General features: G+C 36.4%; 1 protein-coding gene across 1 annotated transcript in view; it reads left to right on the top strand.

Annotated features, from left to right (window-relative positions):
• KPNA1 (karyopherin subunit alpha 1) overlaps positions 1–19,723 on the top strand; it is a 66,767-nt gene that overhangs the window by 13,392 nt on the left and 33,652 nt on the right. The window contains exon 2 of the mRNA XM_059391059.1: positions 10,199–10,332. Within this exon, the coding sequence (XP_059247042.1) occupies positions 10,204–10,332 (129 nt within the window). The 5' untranslated portion in view covers positions 10,199–10,203. The remainder of the gene's footprint in view (positions 1–10,198; positions 10,333–19,723) is intronic.

Raw genomic sequence — 19,723 nt, 5'->3', positions numbered from 1 at the left:
GCCCATTTTTTGATGTGTTTATCTGTTTTGTGACTGTTGAGTTTGAGAAGTTCTTTATAGATCTTGATATCAGCCCTTTGTAGATGTCATTTTTTAAAAAAGTATCTCAGAACAGCAGTGCAACACAACTGGAGCTCGTTGATTACTGTTAGGGATGCATGGTGGTACAGCCATTTTGAAAAACAGTATGACAATCTTACAAAAGTAAGCATATTGTTACCATATGACCCAGCAGTGTCACTGCAGGTTGTTACCCAAGAAAAATGAAAATACTTGTTCATACAAAAACCATATATGAAAGTTTATAGTGGCTTACTCATAATCACCAGAAAATGCAAACAACCCAAATGTCTATCAAGTGGTGAATAAAGTGTGGAATACAGTGGAATACAATTCAGCAATAAAAAGAATGAATTACATTATGAATATTAAATTAGTTGATACTGACTAAAAGAAGCCACACTCAAAGGTTACATATTGGATGGTTCCATTTATTTTACTTCCTGGAAAATGCAAAACTTAGGGACAAAAATAAATCACTAAGTGCTTTAAGTGTTAAAGAGTTAAAGTGTTAAGTGTTGGAGTGGATTTACTAGGAGGAGACCTTCTAGAACTTTTTCATAGTAAAGAAAATATTCTGTTTGTGGTGGTATTTACTTAAATGTTAAGTTTTACTTTATGTAAATTATAAATAATACCTCAGTAAACCTGACTTAAAAAAAATACCCTAGTTATCATGTTTAGTTAACAAAATATTAGACATAGATCAAAACCAGAAATGAGATAAAATTGCCTGCTCTAACCTTTGTTGCTTAATTAACATTGTAACTTTGTCCTGGAAGTATAGTTAAATATTTTTAAATAGGAAGTGAAATGGAATACTAACTTTAGAATGGAGGAGGCAGAAGTTGCAATTGTTTAGAGATATTAAATATTGAGAGTGTCAGAAACAATTCAGTAGCTGATTTAATTCATTGGCTGGATTAAAAAATTTATGTATAGTAATTTTTTCATATATAGACAGTAGCCGATTAGAATATATTGGAAGGAAATTTTACATTTATCATTGCAATAAAAAAGATAAGTGTAATACATGTTTAATTCCTGACCAAGAAGACAGTATTTTAAAGATGTTGAATTTCCTTAATCTATGATTAGAATGTTATCTGAATGTCTAATGACTATTTTTTCCTTAAGACAAAAATGATTGGGAACGCTTGGGTAGCTCAGTCGGTTAAGTGTCTGCTTTCAGTTCAGGTTATGATTCCAGGGTCCTGAGATTGAGTCCTGAATCAGACTCCTTGCCTGGCGAGGAACCTGCTTCTCCTTTTGCCTGCTGCTTCCCCTGCTTACGCGTGCGTGCTCTCTTTCTTTCCGTCTCTGACAAATAAATCTTTCAAAAAACCAAAAATGACTGGATTAAGGGTTCTTAAAGTTTTTGGCCTGGGAACTTGTTTACACTCTTAATTTACTGAAGACCCCAGAGAACTTTTGTTTATGATGCTTTTTTGTATTTGTTACTGTTTACTGTATTAGAAATTAAAACAAAATTTTATTTTATTTTTTATTTTTTAAAAGATTTTATTTATTTATTTGACAGGCAGAGATCACAAGTAGGCGGAGAGGCAGGCAGAGAGAGAGGAAGAAGCAGGCTCCCTGCTGAGCAGAGAGCCCGATGCGGGGCTCGATCCCAGGACCCTGGGATCATGACCTGAGCCGAAGGCAGAGGCTTTAACCCACTGAGCCACCCAGGCGCCCCAGAAATTAAAACAAAATTTTAGAACAGAAATACATAGCACACATTCTATTAGGTGTCAGAGTGATGAAGTCATCATGTAATAAAGCTTCTGAAAAGCTTAGGCGTGAAAGTAAAAAAAAAAAAATACCATATATAAATCTTAGTATTACAAAAATCGTTTTCACGAGAAGCATTTTTTCACATATGATACAGTCAAATGTGGAAAAGTTTGAATCAGTCTTGAGTTAACAGTGATGGTGGTGGGGAACTGATGCACTCATATTCACTGGTGTACATTGGCACACTAAGCACATTGTTTTACGGCGTACTTGGACTATCAAAATTTTGAGTGCACATACTTTAGATCTTAAGTTCCACTGTTTAGAATTCATTATTGGATATAATTGCAGAATATGTGCAAATACATGAAGGAGAATACTGGTTACAGCATTGTTTGTAATAGAAAATTGGAGATAAGCTTAAAGGTCAGTGATGTTTAGGGTCTGGTCATTATGGTATAAAAACTAGTATATTAAAAGTAATTTAGCTCTGTGGGCATTATATGGAAGATTGTCCAGAGTTAAAGCAAAAGTGCAGAATTGTGTTTCTAATTTCCCATCAGTGTACAACAAAAACCAAAAGGTTTTATAGTTGTATAACCAGTTTTTGAAAGGATATGCAGAGAGCTTGATGGTGGTTACCTTTAGGCGGGGGTACATTTTCATTTCTCTGTTTATACCCTTTCGTATTGTTTTTTTTTTAATGTGAGCCTTTCTGTAATTTAAAAGGGAAGAATATTTCAAAGGCACAAATGCACTATATGGATGATAGAAATTATTAGTTTGAGCATTAGAGCCATTTGTGAGTTCTTGGATACTGCAGTTTAGCAAAAAAAGAAAGAAAACGGGTGCTTGCTTTTCTCATGTCTGTGTACTTTTGAAGAGCAGTTTTTCTAATCCAGTCTACTTACTGCTGTTCTTTATCAGTTGTATTTTCTAACGTCTGTCCTTTAATTTGTACGCTTATGTTTTGTGGGTCTTTCTCTTTTAACTTCCAACTGCTGAAATTTTATCTATCCTTCAAAACCTAGCTGAAACACCATCTCCTTAATGGAGCTATACCCCATCACTTTAGTCAGAAGAGGTTTTTTTTTGAACCTTTAGAACTATTTATAGCCATTTCTTTATTACACAAATATCAGGTGTGAGCTATATATGGGCTGGACAGTGGGAGTATGCTTTCATCTTCTCTTCACCTTAGAAGGTAATACCCCCATTGTGCAAATGAGGAAACCAAGGCTGACAGAATTTAGTATTTTTTCTACATCACTGTGCTGAGAAGTAAATTTGAAAACAGGACTTCAAGGCCAGCCCTCTTCTCTGGGCTAGCTTCTTATGTCACTGTAATAAAAGGAAGCAAGTAAATAGTAGTTTTATATGAGCATTTCTTTCCTTTTAGATTTTTTTTAATTAAAAAAAAATTTTTTTTTGTGGTAATTTCAAGCTTACAGGAGTTTTAAGGAGTGTACAAAGGTCCTCTTTTTACCCTTCACCCCACTCCTCAGTTGTTCATTTTACCTTTAACTCCATCTGTTTTATCACTTACTCTTTCTCTCTGTATATGTGTATTCCTGACATTGCCTTCCCTTAATTATGTGCCCTTCCCGCTCCATGTTGAGTACAGGTTTGCAGTTACTGAAGCCCAGTTGTTTTTTGGTATGGTTAAACTTTATCTAGGTCTTGCCTGTTGCCATAGTCTTTCTCCTTTCTTTGGCCTAAAACTTCTGATTCTTGAACTTGGGTCATCATTGTAACACTGCTATTATAATGCTATACCGTGATACTTCAGAGCCAAAATACTGCTTGCATTAGGAATCCAGCTTTTTTCTCTAGATCATTTCTCAGCACCGTTAAATGATTCCTTCATAATTATTTTCAAATTCTCATCTGCAGTTTCTCTGCCTTTCAAAAACAAAATACCACTGAATGTATGTATTAGTCTGCTTGGGCAGCCATAAAAAATAACACAGATTGGGTGGCTTAAACAACAGAATTCACTTTATCCCAGTTCTGGAGCTTAGAAGTCCAAGATCAAGGTGCCAACAGGGTTGGTTTCTGGTGGGGCTTATCTTCCTTACGTGTGGATGACTACCTTCTCCGTCTTTCCTCACATGCCTTTTTTTTGTGTGTACATGGCAGGGGGAGATGGGGGAAGGTATTGCTGGTGTCTTTTTCTCTTCTTGTAAAGACAGTAATCCTGCTGGATTAGGACCCCACTGTTACAAACCCATTTAACTTTACCTCCTTAAAGGCCATGTATCCAAATGTAGTCGTTATGGAATTTAGGGCTTTAGTATTATAGTTGGTAGGAGGGAGCACAGTTCAGTCCATAACAGTAGAACATCAGGTTTATAATCAGGAACCTAGGTTCATATCCTTGCTGTGTCTTGTATTAAGTGTGTAACCCTGGCTGAGTCACTTAACCTTTTTTAGCATCCTGAATCCTTAACTGTAAAGGATGAGAATAATTTTGCCTTGTATGCTTGTTAATAGATTCAGGTAAAATAGATGTTGCAACATAGCATGTTATAAATCAAATGATTCTCAATCCAGGCTTGGAGTAAAATCATCTTAAAAATAATTGTTTTATGAATTCCAGCCTGACAGTACAGGGAGCTCTACAGCCTCACTCCCTAGTAAAATTGGGGGAAACTTGAAAAACAACTATTAAAAGCTTCTGGAAGTGATCCTAGGGCATACAGTAAATGAAGAGCTTCCAGTTGGAGAGAAGGTTTTCTTGGGAGGAGCAGGATATCAGGATTTCTTGTCCTACGCCTAGCTGCCTGGTGCTTAGGTTAAGTTCTGGGGATATGTGGTAGAGAGGCAGAGGACTACCTTCTATCCAGTTCCCAATGTGGAACAGAAGCTCTACCTGGGTGCAGAGCTGGTGGGAGTACTGGGGAATAGGTATCTTTTCTGTTTTCTAAGGTGGTGATTCCATGTCAGAAGAGGCAAGCTGGTAAGACCTCAGGCTGCCACCTACCCTAAACAAAATAACTCCACTCCAAAAGGGGAGCTCTCAGAGAAGTGTGCTGTTGCCTGGACTCCCACATTGGGGTTCTGGGTCAGAGATTTGGTTGGGTAGTTAGGGGGAAAAGTCTGTCAGAAAATAGCTCTTAATCTCTTCAAGGAATTGACTTACCAGGGATCCCAGATAAGAGTAATAGCTGACTTCTCAGCAGAAACAATGGAGGCCAGAGGCAGTGTAATAATATATTCCAAGTACTCATAGACAAATACATACAGTCAACCAAAAATCCTGTATATCCAGCGAAGCTCTCTTTTTAAAATGACAGTGAAATGAAGATTTTCCCAGATAAACAGGAACTGAGAGCGTTTATTACTAGCAGACCCTTGCAAGAATGCTAAAGGAAGTTCTTTAGGCTGAAAGCAGGTGATCCCAGATGGTAATTTGAATCCATATGAGGAAAGAATACCAGTAAAGGTAATTTTAAAAGAATATAAGAATACGAATATAAGAATAAAAGAATATAGTATATTTTTCTTCTTTTCACTTTAAACTGATTTAAAAAGCAGTTTTGGGGGTGTGTAGATGGTGCAGTTGTTTAGGTGTGTGACTCTTGGTTATGCTTAGGTCACAATCACAGGGTCATGAGATGGAGCCTTGTGTTGGGCTTGTGCTTCACCTGGAGTCTGCTTCAGATTCTCTCTCCCCATGCCACTCCTGCTTGTGCTAGCTTTTGTTCTCTTTCTCTCCCACTGAAATAAATAAATAAATCTTTTTAAAAAAGTTGTATAAAATAATATAATGTGTTCTTGGGCCTGTAAGGTGTAGAAATGTAGTATATTTGTAATGTATCTGTCAATAGCAGCACATAGGAGGTGAGTAGAGGCAAAGCTATGTCAAACTAAGAAAATGACTATAGGTGTTAAAGTCATAATTATAATGCATTGTTGGATTTGTAACATTAAATGTAATATATATCACCACAATGCCGTCAAATGGAGGAAAAGGCAATAGAACTATATAGCACAACATTTCTATATCTTTCTGGAATTAAGCTAGTATAAGTCTAAAGCTGCTGTAAGTCTGAAGTTAAAATGTGTATCGTAAGCCCTTGAGCAGTCCCTAGGGGCAAAAACAAAACAAAAAAATACAGTGAAAAGGTCATTAAAGAAATTTAAGTGCTGTATTAAGTAGTCACTTAATGCAAAAGAAAACAGTCAAAGAGTAGTAAAGGGACAAAAAAGACATGAGACACATAGAAAATGAAAAAAACAGTCATAAATCAACTATGTAAGTAATATTAAGCATGAATTGATTAAACTATATAATAAAAGGCAGAGATGTCAGAGTGTCCAACTATATGCTCTCTACAAGAGATATACTTTAAGTTTAAAGATACAAATACATTGAAAGTATAAGGATGAGAATATATCTATTCAAACAGCAACCACAAGAAACGTGAAGTGGCTATACTAATATCAGAAAAAGTAGACCTTAAAACAAAAAATGTCACTAGAGGGAAAGGGATGAAAGAGCCAACCCATTAGAAAGGTGAAAGTTTTAAATATATATGGATCTAGTAACAGCACCAAAATACAAGAAACAAAGCCTGACAGAAATGAAGAGAAAAATAGACAATTTAGCAGTAATGGTTGGGAGACTGCACTATGCCACTTTAGTAATGGACAAAACAACTAGGCATAAGATCACCAAAGAAACCATACCACAAGCCAGCTAGAGCTAGGAGACATCTGTAGAACACCACCAGCACCCAGCCACAATAGAATATACATTCTTCTCAAGTGAATGTGGGACATTTTCAAGGATAAACCATTGCTAGGTCACAAAACATCTTAAAAGGATTGAAATAATACAAAAGTTGTCCTCTCACTACAGTGGAAAGAAACTAGAAATCACTAACAAAACTTTGGGGAACTCACAAATATGTGGAAATTAACATACTTCCGAATAACCAGTAGGTCAAAGAACAAATGAAAAGAGAAATCAAAAAATAGTTTGAGATAAGTAAAAATGAAGTTACCACTTAAGAAAACATGGAATACAGCTAAAGCAGTGCTTATAGGGAAACTAATAACAAGTAAGAGATGCTTATATAAAGAAAGAAGATCTCAAATCAATAACTGTCCACCTTAAGTCACTGGAAAAAAGAAGAGCAAAGTAAACCTAAAACAAGCAGAAGGAGGGAAATAATAAAGTAGAAATTAACAAACTAGAAAATAGAAAAAAATAGAGAAGATTAAGGAAACAAAAACTGGTTCTTTGAAAAGATCAGCAGAATTGGTAGGCCTTTTAGCCACACTTACATAGAAAAAAAGAGGACTTAAATTACTTGAAGTACAAATAACAGATGAAACATTACTACTGGGATTACAAAAATGGGAAGGGTTGTAAAGGAATACTATGCCCAACTGCATGGCAATAAATTACATAGCTTAGATAAAATGGGCAACTTTGTAAAGATTTATTTATTTATTTTTGAGAGAGTGAGCACAAGGGGGAGGGAGGTAAAGAGGTAGAAGGAGAGAAAGAGAATCTCAAGCAGACTTCCTGCTCTGGAGCCTGTCACAGAATTCGAGCTCACAGCTCTGAGATCATGAGACCTGAAACAAAACCAAGAGTTGGACACCCAGCTGTCTGAGTTACCCAGGTGCCCCCCAAATGGACAAATTTTTAGAAAGATGGATACTGAAACTGACTTATATAGACAGACCGAATAGACCTAAATAGCAAGTGGAGAGATTGGATTAATCATAAAGCTACCCACAGAGAAAAGCGCAGACCCATATGGCTTCACTGCTAAATTCTACCAAACATTTAAAGAAGAATTAATGCTAATTCTTCCTAAAAACTGAGAGGGGGAACACTTCTTAGTTTATTTTATGAAGCTAGTATTAGTGTTACCCTGATACCAGAGACATCACAAGAAGACTACAGACTTCACCTTACAAAGATGAACACAAAAATCCTCTAAATACTAGCAAGCCTAATTGACCACATATAAAAAGGATTTTACACCACAACCAAGTGGCATAATATCCCAGAAATGCAAGGTTAGTGTGAAGTGCACAAACCAATTAATATAACATATAACATATCAGGAAATAAACAAAAGTCACATTGTTCTCATAATAGAAAATAAATTTGATGAAATCTAACACCCTTTAATGATAAAAACACCCAAAAAACAAGGACTAGAATGGAACTTCTTCAATATGAATAAAGACACCTAAAAAATACTCAAAGACAACATCATACTTAATGGGGAAAACTGAACACTCTTCCTCTGCAATCAGGAATAAGACAAGAGTGCCTGCTTTCTCCATTTCTACCTAGAGGTTCTAGTTATGGCAATTTCGAAAAAAAAAAAAAAAGAAGGAAAAGAAAGAAAAATACACAAAGATTGAAAAGAAAGAAAACTGTCTCTGACAGATGATATGATTTTTGTATGAAATGACTTAGAAAAATCCTAAGGAATCCACTAAAAAATACTAGAATGCTAATACACAAGTTCAGCAGAGTTGGAGAATACAAAATTGGTATACAAAAATTTATTGTAATTTCTATAGACTTGTCATGAACAATCCAAAAGTGAAATCAAGAAAAATTCCATTTGCAATAGCATCAAAAAAATTAAAATAGAAAAAAATTTAACAAAGAATTATGAAACACTGAAAACTATAAAATATTGTTGAAAGAAACTAGAGAAGATCTAAGAGAAAAATATCCTGTCTGTAGATTGGAAGATTTAACATTAAGATGGCATATTGACCTACAGATTCAGTGTAGTCCTTATCAGAATCCCAGCTTGCTTCTTTGTAGAAACTGACAAACTGATCCTAAAAATCATATGGAATTGCAGGGTGTCTAGAAGAGCCAAAATAATCTTGACTAAGATAGGAGGACTTCCTGATTTCAAAACTTACTACAAAAATGGTAGTCAATATTGTGTGGAATCAGCACAAAGATATACATACAGATCAGATCAATGGAATATAATTGAGTTGAGAAATAAAACCACATAGATGTGGTTAATTTGTCTTTCAACAAGGGTATCAAGACCATTCAGTGGAGAAAGAATAGCCTTTTCAACAAATGGTGCGTGGAGCAAATGGGTAGCTGTATGTGAAATAATATAGTTGGACCCTTACCGCATACCATGAATAATAATTAACTCAAAGTAGATGACAGACCTAAATGTAAGAGCTAAAACTTTAAAACTCTTAGAAGGAAACTTAGGGTTAAGAATCCCAAAGTATGATACTAAAAGCATGAGCAACAGGAAAATAGATTAATTTGTACATCATCAAAAGGAAAAACTATGCTTCAAAGGACACCATTAAGAAAGTGAGAAGAAAACCTGTAGAGTGGAAGAAAATATGTAAAGACTGTATATCTGATAAGGGACTTTTCTTTTTTTTTTTTAAAGCAGTCCATTATTTTTAGAGAGAGAGCACTTGAGTGGGGAAGGGGAAGCAGACTCCACACTGAGCAGGGAGCCCAATGCAGGGCTTGATTCCATGACCCTGAAATCACGATAGGAGCTGAAACCAGGAGTTAGATGCTCAACCAACTGGGCCACTCAGGCACCACTCTGATAAGGGACTTCAGTCTAGAATATATAAAGAATTTTTATAACCTTAATGATAAAAAAAAAAAACAATTTAAAAATGGGCAAAGAATCTGAATTGACTTTTTAGGGAGGATATACAGTTAGAAAATATGTGAAAGGACAGCAAACATCAAAAATTATGATAATAGAGAAATTGGCAGCCCCTTTACACTGCTGGTAGGAATGTAAAATAGCTCAGCATTTTGGAAAAATAGTTTGACAGTTCTCAAATGATTAAACAGAGTTACCATGTGACCTAACAGTTTGATTCCTAGGTATATGCCCAAGAAAAATAAAAGCATATATCTACATAAAATCCTGTCCAGAGATGTTTATGGAAGCAAGATGTTTATGGAAGCCCAAAAGTGGAAAGACCCCAAATGTCTATCAGTTGATGAGTAGATATAAAATATAATGGGGTATATCCATATGATGGGGTAGTATTCAGTCATAAAAAGGAATAAACTGTTGATACATGTTGCAACATAGATGAACTTTAAAAATATGCTAAGTGAAAGAAGCAAGGCACAGAAGATCATATGTATGATTCTGTTTGTATGAAATGTCCTGGATAGGAGTGATACCCAAGTGGTACACAGTTTCTTTCTGAGGTGATGAAAACGTTAAAAAATTGACTGTGGTAATGGTTTGCACATAGATGTGAAAATATGAAAGCTATTGACATGTACACTTTAATAAATCTCCTAAAAAAAAATAACGATTTCAGCTGTGCTGTTAGAATAACAGAACTCTTTACCATGAGCCAACCTCATTTGTTCTCTTCCTTTTTCTCATTTTTGTAGAAATCATGACTACCCCAGGAAAAGAGAACTTTCGCCTGAAAAGTTACAAAAATAAGTCCCTGAATCCTGATGAGATGCGCAGAAGGAGGGAGGAAGAGGGATTGCAGTTACGCAAGCAGAAAAGAGAAGAGCAGGTAAATCCTTTATCCTTATTAATTTATTTTAAAGAACTAAATTTTCCATTTTAAGCCTGAAACTACTTCAGTTTTGATTTTGTTAGATATGTATATGTGTGTAGATATGTGCCCCTGTCATAAAATCTATGTGTTTCTGGAATTGGGAAGAGGAAATGATGAAAAGTCAAGAATAAAGAAATCTCTCAAGTTCTCATATTTCCAATACAACCACTGTTTAATATTTCAGCCTGTTTGTTTTTAGTGTATTTTATTTTTTTAAAGTTGCAACTTGCTTAAGTTTTATGTGCATGTTTGTTAATGAATTCTCAAGTGATCAGTAAAATGCTGTTTTTCATTATCATCTTTAATATGAAAATTTGTAAACATACAAAATTAATAGTGAACTTCATAAATTCCCGTTTGCAATCAGTAATTGTCAGTATTTTGTTGTACTTGCTTCGTGTCTGTCTTTACATTTATTATGTAGTATTTTAAAACAAAAATCTCCAGGAATATGTCTTTTTACCCCTAAATTAATTCTGTATGATTCATTAGGACATTGATTTTTTTATTTTTAAAAAATTTTTGGTCATTTTTAACTGACAATGTCTGAACATCTGCAGGAGGATTTGGGAGTCACTGTCACTTTACCTTCCTCCTAAAATGCCTAGAATGAATGGTATATCCCTTTTGGCAAAGAAATTTAAAGACACTTAGGTGACTTTTTTTTTTTTTTTTTTTTTGCTAAGGAGAGACTTTTGAGCTTGGAAGGACCATTTGATCCCCATGGTACAAAAGCTCCATAAAAGACAAATGAATGAGTCAGAATTTTTCATACATGAGAAATAAAGTAATCTGTCATAAATATTTTGCATTTATAGTGAGCTGGTCTCAAAATACACTCTTCTTTTGGGTAACACTGCACTGCAGAATCCAGTTAGTTAAAGTCCAAGAGTACATTACAACCCCAGTGTTTTTTTTGTTAGGGCTGTAGATGTTTGACTTAAACACTGTCATTATACTATTATTTTGGGGGCAAAGAATTTATAATATTATAATGGAGTTTATATTAAGTGGAGTAAATTAAGAGTAAATTAAAAGGATGAGTTTCTCTGGGTTTCTTATCTCTTTTTTCATCTCTGTGTCTTATTTGAAGTGGAACCTTTCATTGAACTTTTGTAGTAGCTTCTATTGTGGAGGTAAACTTCAGAAATCATAACATTGTTACATATTTATATTCCCGTATGTGAATGTGAATACATGAATATATACACATGAGCCCAAGTGTAGGTCTGAATAGAACCACCAGCCTATGCATCATATTTGGCATAAAGCCATTTGAAGATGTGATAATGACCCTCTGCTATTAACAGTGTTCATTTTATTGTCTTCTTGGTGATAGGTGATGCCATGTTATATCAATAAAATAAATTTTTCGTATTCACTTACTTGCCTGAAGACAAATGCTCTGTATCCTTAATATATCAAGTTTGGCCCCATATATTGAACTGAAAATATTTGTAGTTGAAGTTCTATCATGTTCATTGTATGAGATCTAAAATTGTACTAAGGCTTTAATAAGTTTCTGGAATATTGCTCTATTTCAGATCTTAATTTTTTTATTTCATCCTTTATTATATAGAGAGAACTGGTAAAAGCAATCAGGCTTCTTAATATCATAACAGTGCTTATTTGATGCCTCATTTGTAAAATAGTAAATATTAGTAAAATATAGATTCATTTAGGTACGTTTATCTTTCACAGTTGCTTTGTCATTTATCGGGAAAAGTCACAGGCTTAAGCCAGCTGACAAGCTAGATGTGAGGGTAGCGCAGGAGTTAATGTTGCCAAGTGCTCAAAAGATAACTAACTGCATCTTGAGGGCTGTCCTTTTATCAGACTAACATTTAATTTTTGTTATATCTAGGCAACACTTACAGGATAGAACACTTAATGGATAGAGGATAAGTGACCTCTACCCATCTGGCCCTCACAGACCAATCTAAAATTTATTTTTGGCAAAAATTATACTAGTTGGTGTCATTCTGATTAAGCCAGTACTTGTAAATTTGAATTAAGCAGACTCTTGTTAATTCATAGTGAATAGGTAACCTAGTGCTGCTGAAAGTTCATAAAACCCATTATGGTGATGAATGGAGGTTTGCTTGATGTTTTTAGTTAAAAGAAATATTTTGTAAAGTGAGCAAGTTGATAAACTTGTGGACAGGCAACTTTCCACATTTATTAACTTGGTTGACAAGTTCAGTTAACATGTAGCCTGTAGTTAAGGTGTATAGATCATGATTGTTTTGGCAGATTTTTCTTTTTTATTATTATTTTTAAAGATTTTATTTATTAGAGCACAAGTAGAGGGAGAGGGAGATGCAGACCCTCTGCTGAGGAGGGAGCCCGATGCAAGACTCGATCCCAGGACTCTGGGATCATGACGCAAGCTGAAGACAGCTGCTTAAACGACTGAGCCACCTAGGCGCCCCTGTTTTTTCTTTTTTAAAACCTATTTTTCTCTGAGTAAGACATGCACATTTGAAAAAATTAAATAATACTATAATACTTGAAACCCAACCACCAGTGTTCCTGGTCTCATTCCCAAGGTAAACCACTTTCAATCCTCTTGACTATTTATCAATTTAAAAATATTACCTATTGATGTTCTGTTATGATAGGTGAAGATTTAAGCTCTTACACTATGTTTCCCTTGCTTGTATTCTCAGTATAGTTATACTACAGTATATAAGTATTATTTATTGTTGAACTGAATAGTATACTGTGGTTACATTTCCTTTCTTTATACTTTGTTTTTACTGGAGTTGTCTGATTTTTTTACCTGCTTGGCTTCATATTCCTAACTGTCTTTTTTGTTTGTTTGTTTGTTTTCAATTCTCTTCTACAGCTCTTTCAAGTAATTTTTATCTAATTTTCTGTGTGGTTAAACTTCTCAGATAATTTCTCAGCTCTATTTTTTTTTCTGCTAGAGACCTACACCCTACATTTTTTGTCCTCTTGCACCAGTCAGAATTGTTAATCCTCTGTTCTGGCTGGATAGCTGTAGTCTTAGGACTTCCCTCTGCTGAGTATTTTTCAGGTCTTATCATGTCATCATCCTTATAATGTACATGGTATGGTGTTTCCAATTTCAAATTCTAGTTGTTGATCTGCAGTTGTATTACAAATCATAATTGTATCTTGCCATATTAAAGACCACGACTTACGGATGTAAATTTTGCAATACAGGGGATGTAATTTTAGTTACTAGGTGTGATTTTGGAGTCATGCAAATGCTTTTAAGTATTTGTGAAACAAAAAGAAGTAATAATGAAGGAAGAAATCCTTAAGAATAAACGAGGAATTAAATGGCCCTAACTGTGTGTCATGCTTGTAGCTAAACCACACTGAGAGGCAGTACTTTAATACACTTTAAAATGTGGCAAATAATTAATTTTCTCTACTGGGCAGTATTTTAAGGACAAAAAGAAGTATAAACAAATCTTCAACTGCTTTAGTAATCATACAAGATTGATTCTGAACCATGTGTATTTGTTTTTCTTCCTTTTCTTAAGTCTTTTTTTTTTTTTTTAATTTGACAGACAGAGATCACAAGTAGGCAGAGAAGTAGGCAGAGAGAGAGGAGGTAGCAGGCTCCTTGCTGAGCAGAGAGCCTGATGTGGGGCTGGATCCCGGGACCCTGGGATCATGACCTGAGCCGAAGGCAGAGGCTTTAACCCACTGAGCCACCCAGGTGCCCCAGAAACCATGTATATAGCAAATAACTATGTTAATATTAGGAACCTAGATTTTTTAGGTTAAGAAAGAATAAAAATATAAAATCAAAGAAGTTAGGTAAATTTGAATAGGTACTATCAATAGGGATTCATGAGGTATTTTCTTGCAATACACATACACACACAAAACCCAGTTCTGTCCTAGTAAGGCTTAGAAATAGCAAAATATCTTACATCACTGAGCACTTTGAGCACCCTGAGATATTGGCCATTAGAGAATTTTTCTCTCAAGGGATCAAGGCTTCTTGGAAAAAACACCTGATTCTCGATTAGAGATAGGGAATATTCAAGGTGAATGTGTAGTATTTTTTCATAACATAGAGCAAGGAGGTTTAAGATTATCAAAGCTTATGTTGAATAGACTCAGGAGATAGCTTGAACAGGCTCCCATTAGCCGTAAGTGGGATATATTGAGTATTAGAAAGGGCACTTGGAGGACTTCTGCTTCCAGCCAAAGTGGAATAGCAGGGCCCACATTTACCGTGCTACCTGAAACAAACTAGAAATAATCAGACAAAATGCATGAAACAGCAGTTCAAGACACAAGACATTAACCAGTGAAGGACAATGATCTCTAGAGATAGGAAACCAATGAGAAGAGCCCTATGATTGTTAACCCCTTACTGCCCAAGAGAGTTTCCAAGTCGCAACACAAGGAAAGGGAACTAAAGAACACAGCCTTCCTGTGTTGAAGAGACAGAGCTGAGTCAGACGAGATCAGGTCATCCATTTACAGGAGGGAATACCAAAAGGGAGAGAACTGTATACAGAGAAAGAAGCCTGGAGATCTTCAGAGTTTTTCTTTGAATATTCAGCAGAGCACTGACCAGCAGATGTGCTTGAGGAGACTGCACAAGGCTAGAGAAACTGCCCTCCACAGATGATAGATTAGAGGGAACACTGCCTGGCCCTTGCACAGTGCTGAGAATAGTGCCTGTTCTTCTAGCCAGACTGGAAAAAGTCATCTTCCACAGGACATTACGTAGTGTATTCAGGAGACTCTTGCCTCAGTATTGGAGATTAATTAGCCATAGACAAACTACTGCCCCAGACCTCCCTAACAGAGCATAAAAGCAAGATCCAAGAGGTTGACCAAACTGCAGTTTTTAGTTTTTCTTAATTAGTAATCAAATGAGGAAAAAGAAATACTTGAATTTCTTCATTTCCTCATTTTCAAAATAATGAGTTGGTTTCTTAGCATCCTCCAAAGGGAACAGGAATGTGTGAATTTTAATATTATTAGGAATTTATAGTGTTAAAATAGATGTATTGCAGTTTATTTCAGCTGTTTTTTGGTATGTTTTTAAACATTATGGCTGTATAGTTGACATACAATAGAGTGTACAGTTTGTTAAATTTTGACATATGTACCATCACCATAATTAAGGTAGTGAACATATTTATTGCTCTCAAAATTTTTCTGGTATACTTTGTAGTACCTTTTCCCCACCCCTCACCTATCTCCAAACAATTTCTATTCTGTTTTCAGTCACCACTGAATGTGACTGCATAAATGACTTATAATATATATTCTATTTTGTCTGGCTTCTTTCAGTCAGCGTAATCATTTTGAGATTCATTTATGTTGTGTGTATCAGTAGTTCATTCGTGTTCCTGTTGAGTAGCTATCTTGTAAAGATAAAACCGCGAGTGGTTTATTCATTCACCTGTTGATGGCAATTCCGATTGTTTCCAGTTTTGGGTGATTATCAGTAAAGCTGCTCTGAACATTCATGGACAGCTGTTTGTATGGACGTGTATTTCCATTTCTCCAGGATGGATATCTAGGAGGAGAATGGCTGGGTTGTATGGTAGGTGTGTACACTATTCAGCTGTTTGCTAAAATGGGTTTATCTTCACATCAACAGTGTATGAGACTTTCATTTGCCCCTCTTGTGAGCACATACATACATAAGCATCACATCTCCATTTATTTAGACCTATAATATCTCTCAGGGATTTGTAGGTTTGCCTTTTTAAAAAGATTTATTTATTAGAGAGAGAGAGAGAGAAGAGGCGCAGAGGGAGAGAGCGAATCTCAAGCAGACTCTTTGCTGAGTGTGGAGCCTGACATGGTGTTCAGTCTCAAGACTCTGCGATCAGGACCTGAACCAAAACTAAGAGTTGGACGCTTAACTGACTGCGCTACCCTTGGTGCCCTGATTTGCAGTTTTTCTTGTGAGATTTGCTTCCTAAGTATTGTGTAGTTTTGATGCTTTTGCAAATGGTATCTTTTGAATTTCAGTTTTTGATTGTTCATTGTTAATATTTAGAATCCCATGGGACTCACCGGGAGAGATGGTTCCCCAATCTTGTAGCTCATCTGGGAGAGGTGACAGGGACAAAAGAGTCAGTGGGCACCATTTCCTTCCCTTACCCCTCATCATAGGTGCAGAGATACCTGCTGAGGATGACTAACTTGGACAATGGCTTTTTACTGTGCTTTATTTCAAATTCCATGCACCTGCACTTTGGTGCAGACTGCCCCTCTGGGACAAACCCGCATCAGTCCCGGTGCAATGAGACCCTCCCCTTGAAGACCACAGGCCCATGCCATGCCAGGTCCCTAAAGTTTGGAGTTTCAAAACTCAGTACTGCCTGCTTGGGATAGTAGGTGCACTGCCGTCCAGACAGACCGATGGCTGGAACACACACAGGGTGAAAACAGCAAGCTGAGGGATGCCTGGGACATATGAGGGGAGATTGTTTGCTCTTCTGGGATGGCTTCCTGGATAGTGGTGTATGCAGACTCTCCTCTCTGGGGACTAGGGAGCTGGGTTGACGCCATTTTCCTCCCTCTTCACTTAGCGTAAACTCACTTCAGTAAGCAGCACAGGCCAACAATAGTGGCCTAAACTGCTTACACCAGGCCTTAGAATAGCAGGCCTCTCCTCCAGAAGACTAGCACACACCCCTGCACACAACATGTCTGCTGACCATAGGGTTCTGCAAAGCTTCGGCTCTAGTGGAAATAGCATTAAGTGTCTTTAACAAGTGGACCAGACCGCATCTAGTTAAAACTCACCACACTCTGGCCAAGGTCCAGACACTCCCCACTGCAGGCAAGGAGAAACTACAGAGGACTGACCTGAGGAAAAGAGCAGCCAAAACACAGCAGCAGAGTGTACACAGCATATACCAGAGACACTTCTAAGTGCCAGACTCTGGACAGTATATGACCTTTTCTACATAAAGTCATTACTTATAGGAGCAGGAAACATGACAGGCTTTCCTAACACAGAGAAGAAAACAAAGACCTACACAAAATGCCAAGGCAGAGGAATTTATCCCAAAAGAAAGAACAAGAAAAAGTCATGGCCAGGGATCTAATCAATACGGATAGAAATAGTATGTCTGGGCGCCTGGGTGGCTCAGTGGGTTAAGCCGCTGCCTTCGGCTCAGGTCATGATCTCAGAGTCCTGGGATCGAGTCCCGCATCGGGCTCTCTGCTCAGCGGAGAGCCTGCTTCCCTCTCTCTCTCTGCCTGCTCTCCATCTACTTGTGATTTCTCTCTGTCAAAATAAATAAATAAAATCTTTAAAAAAAAAAAAAAAAGAAAAAAGAAATAGTATGTCTGATTTAGAATTGGAAGGAAGAATCATAAGGATGTTAGCTGGGCTTGAGAAAAGCATAGAAGACTCTAGAAAGTCCCTTACTATAGAGATAGAAGCCCCCAAAATTAGGCTGAAATGAAAAATGTAATAACGGAGATTTGAAGCCAACTGGATGTAATGACCACAAGGATGGAAGAAGCAGGGCTATGAATAAGTGATAGAGAGATTATAGAAATTAATGAAGTTAAAAGGAAGAGGGAAAGAAAAATATTACATCACGAATGTAGACTTAGGGAACTCAGTGATTCCATAAAGTGTAATAATGTTTGTATCATAGGAGTCCCAGAAGCAGAGAGGGAAGGTGGGGGAGCAGAAGGTTTATTTGAGGAAATTATAGCTGAAAACTTTCCTAATGTGGAAATAGACGTCTAAATCCAGGAGGCACAGGCAGCTCCCATCAAAATCAACAAAAGCAGGCCAGTACCAAGACATATCATAGTTAAATTTGCAAAACACAGAGGTAAGGAAAAAAGTCCTAAAAGTGCTAAGACAGAAGAAGTCGCTAACTTACAAGGGAAGACAAATAAGGTTAGCAGCAGATCTCTCCTCAGAAACTTGGCAGGCCAGAAGCAAGTGGTATGATATATTCAACATGCTGAATGAGAAAAATCTGCAGCCAGCAATACTTTATCCAGCAAGGTTGTGTCATTCAGAGTAGAAGAAGTGATCGTTTCCCAGACAGACAAAAACTAAAGCAGTTCGTGACAACTAAATCAGCTTTGCAAGAAATTTTAAAGGGGACTCTTTGGGAAAGAAAGATCGAAGTCAACAAAGATTAGAAAGGAACAGAGAAAATCTCCTGAAACAATGACAAAACAAGTAATAAAATGGCACTAAATTCTTATCTGTCAATAATTACTCTGAATGTAAATGGACTAAATGTAAATGCTCCAATCAAAAGACATAGGGTGTCAGAATGGGTTAAAAAAACACGACTCATCTACATGTTGTTTATTAGAGACTCATTTTAGATTTAAAGACACCTGCAGATTGAAAGTGAGGGGATAGAGAACCATTTATCATGCAGTGAATGTCAAAGCTGAAGTACCAATACTTAACATCAGATAAACTGGATTTTAAAACAAAGACTATAAGAAGAAATGAAGAGGATCACTATATCATAATAAAGGGGTCTATCCAACAGGAAGGTCTAACAATTGTAAATATTTATGCCTCCAACTTCAGAGTACCCAAACATATAAAACAGTAACAAACATAAAAGAGCTCATTGATAATTACACGGGAATAGTAGGGGACTTTAACACCCCACTTATGTCAAAGGACAAATCGTCTAAGCAGAAAATGAACAAGGAAACGAAGAATGACTTTGAATGACACACTAGGCCAGATAGACTTAACCAGATATATTCAGAACATTTCATCCCAAAGTGGCACAGTACACATTCTTTTCTAGTGCACATGGAACATTATCCAGAAGAGATCACATACTAGGTCACAAATCAGGCCTCGGCAAGTACAAATCAGGCCTCGGCATGTACAAAAAGATTGAGATCATGCCATGCATATTTTCTGACTGCAGTGTTCTGAAACTTGAAGTCAACTACAAGAAAAAATTTGGAAAGACCACAAATACATAGGAGGCTAAAGAACAGCTTACTAAAGAATGAGTGGGTCAACCAGAAACTTAAAGAAGAAGTTAAAACTATGTGGAAACAAATTAAAATGAAAACATGACAGTCCAAAGCCTATGGGATGCAGTAAAAGGGATCAGAAGAGGGACTTATATAGCAATACAGGCCTACCTCAAGAAGCAGAAAAATTTCAAATACACACTCAAACCTTTCTCTGCTTTTTTCAGCTAGGAAAAGAGCAACAAGTAAAGCCTAAAGCCAGCAGAAGAAGGGAAATAATAAAGAGTAGAGCAGAAATAAATGCTGTAGAAATAAAATAGTAGAACAGATCAATGAAACCAGGAGCTGCTTCTTTGAAAAAATTAATAAAATTGATAGATCCCTAGCTAGATTTATCCAGAAG

This window comes from Mustela nigripes, chromosome 2 (assembly GCF_022355385.1).
Source record: "Mustela nigripes isolate SB6536 chromosome 2, MUSNIG.SB6536, whole genome shotgun sequence".
Classification (NCBI taxonomy): Eukaryota; Metazoa; Chordata; class Mammalia; order Carnivora; family Mustelidae; genus Mustela; species Mustela nigripes.
This window is presented reverse-complemented; position numbering and strand designations above follow the sequence as displayed.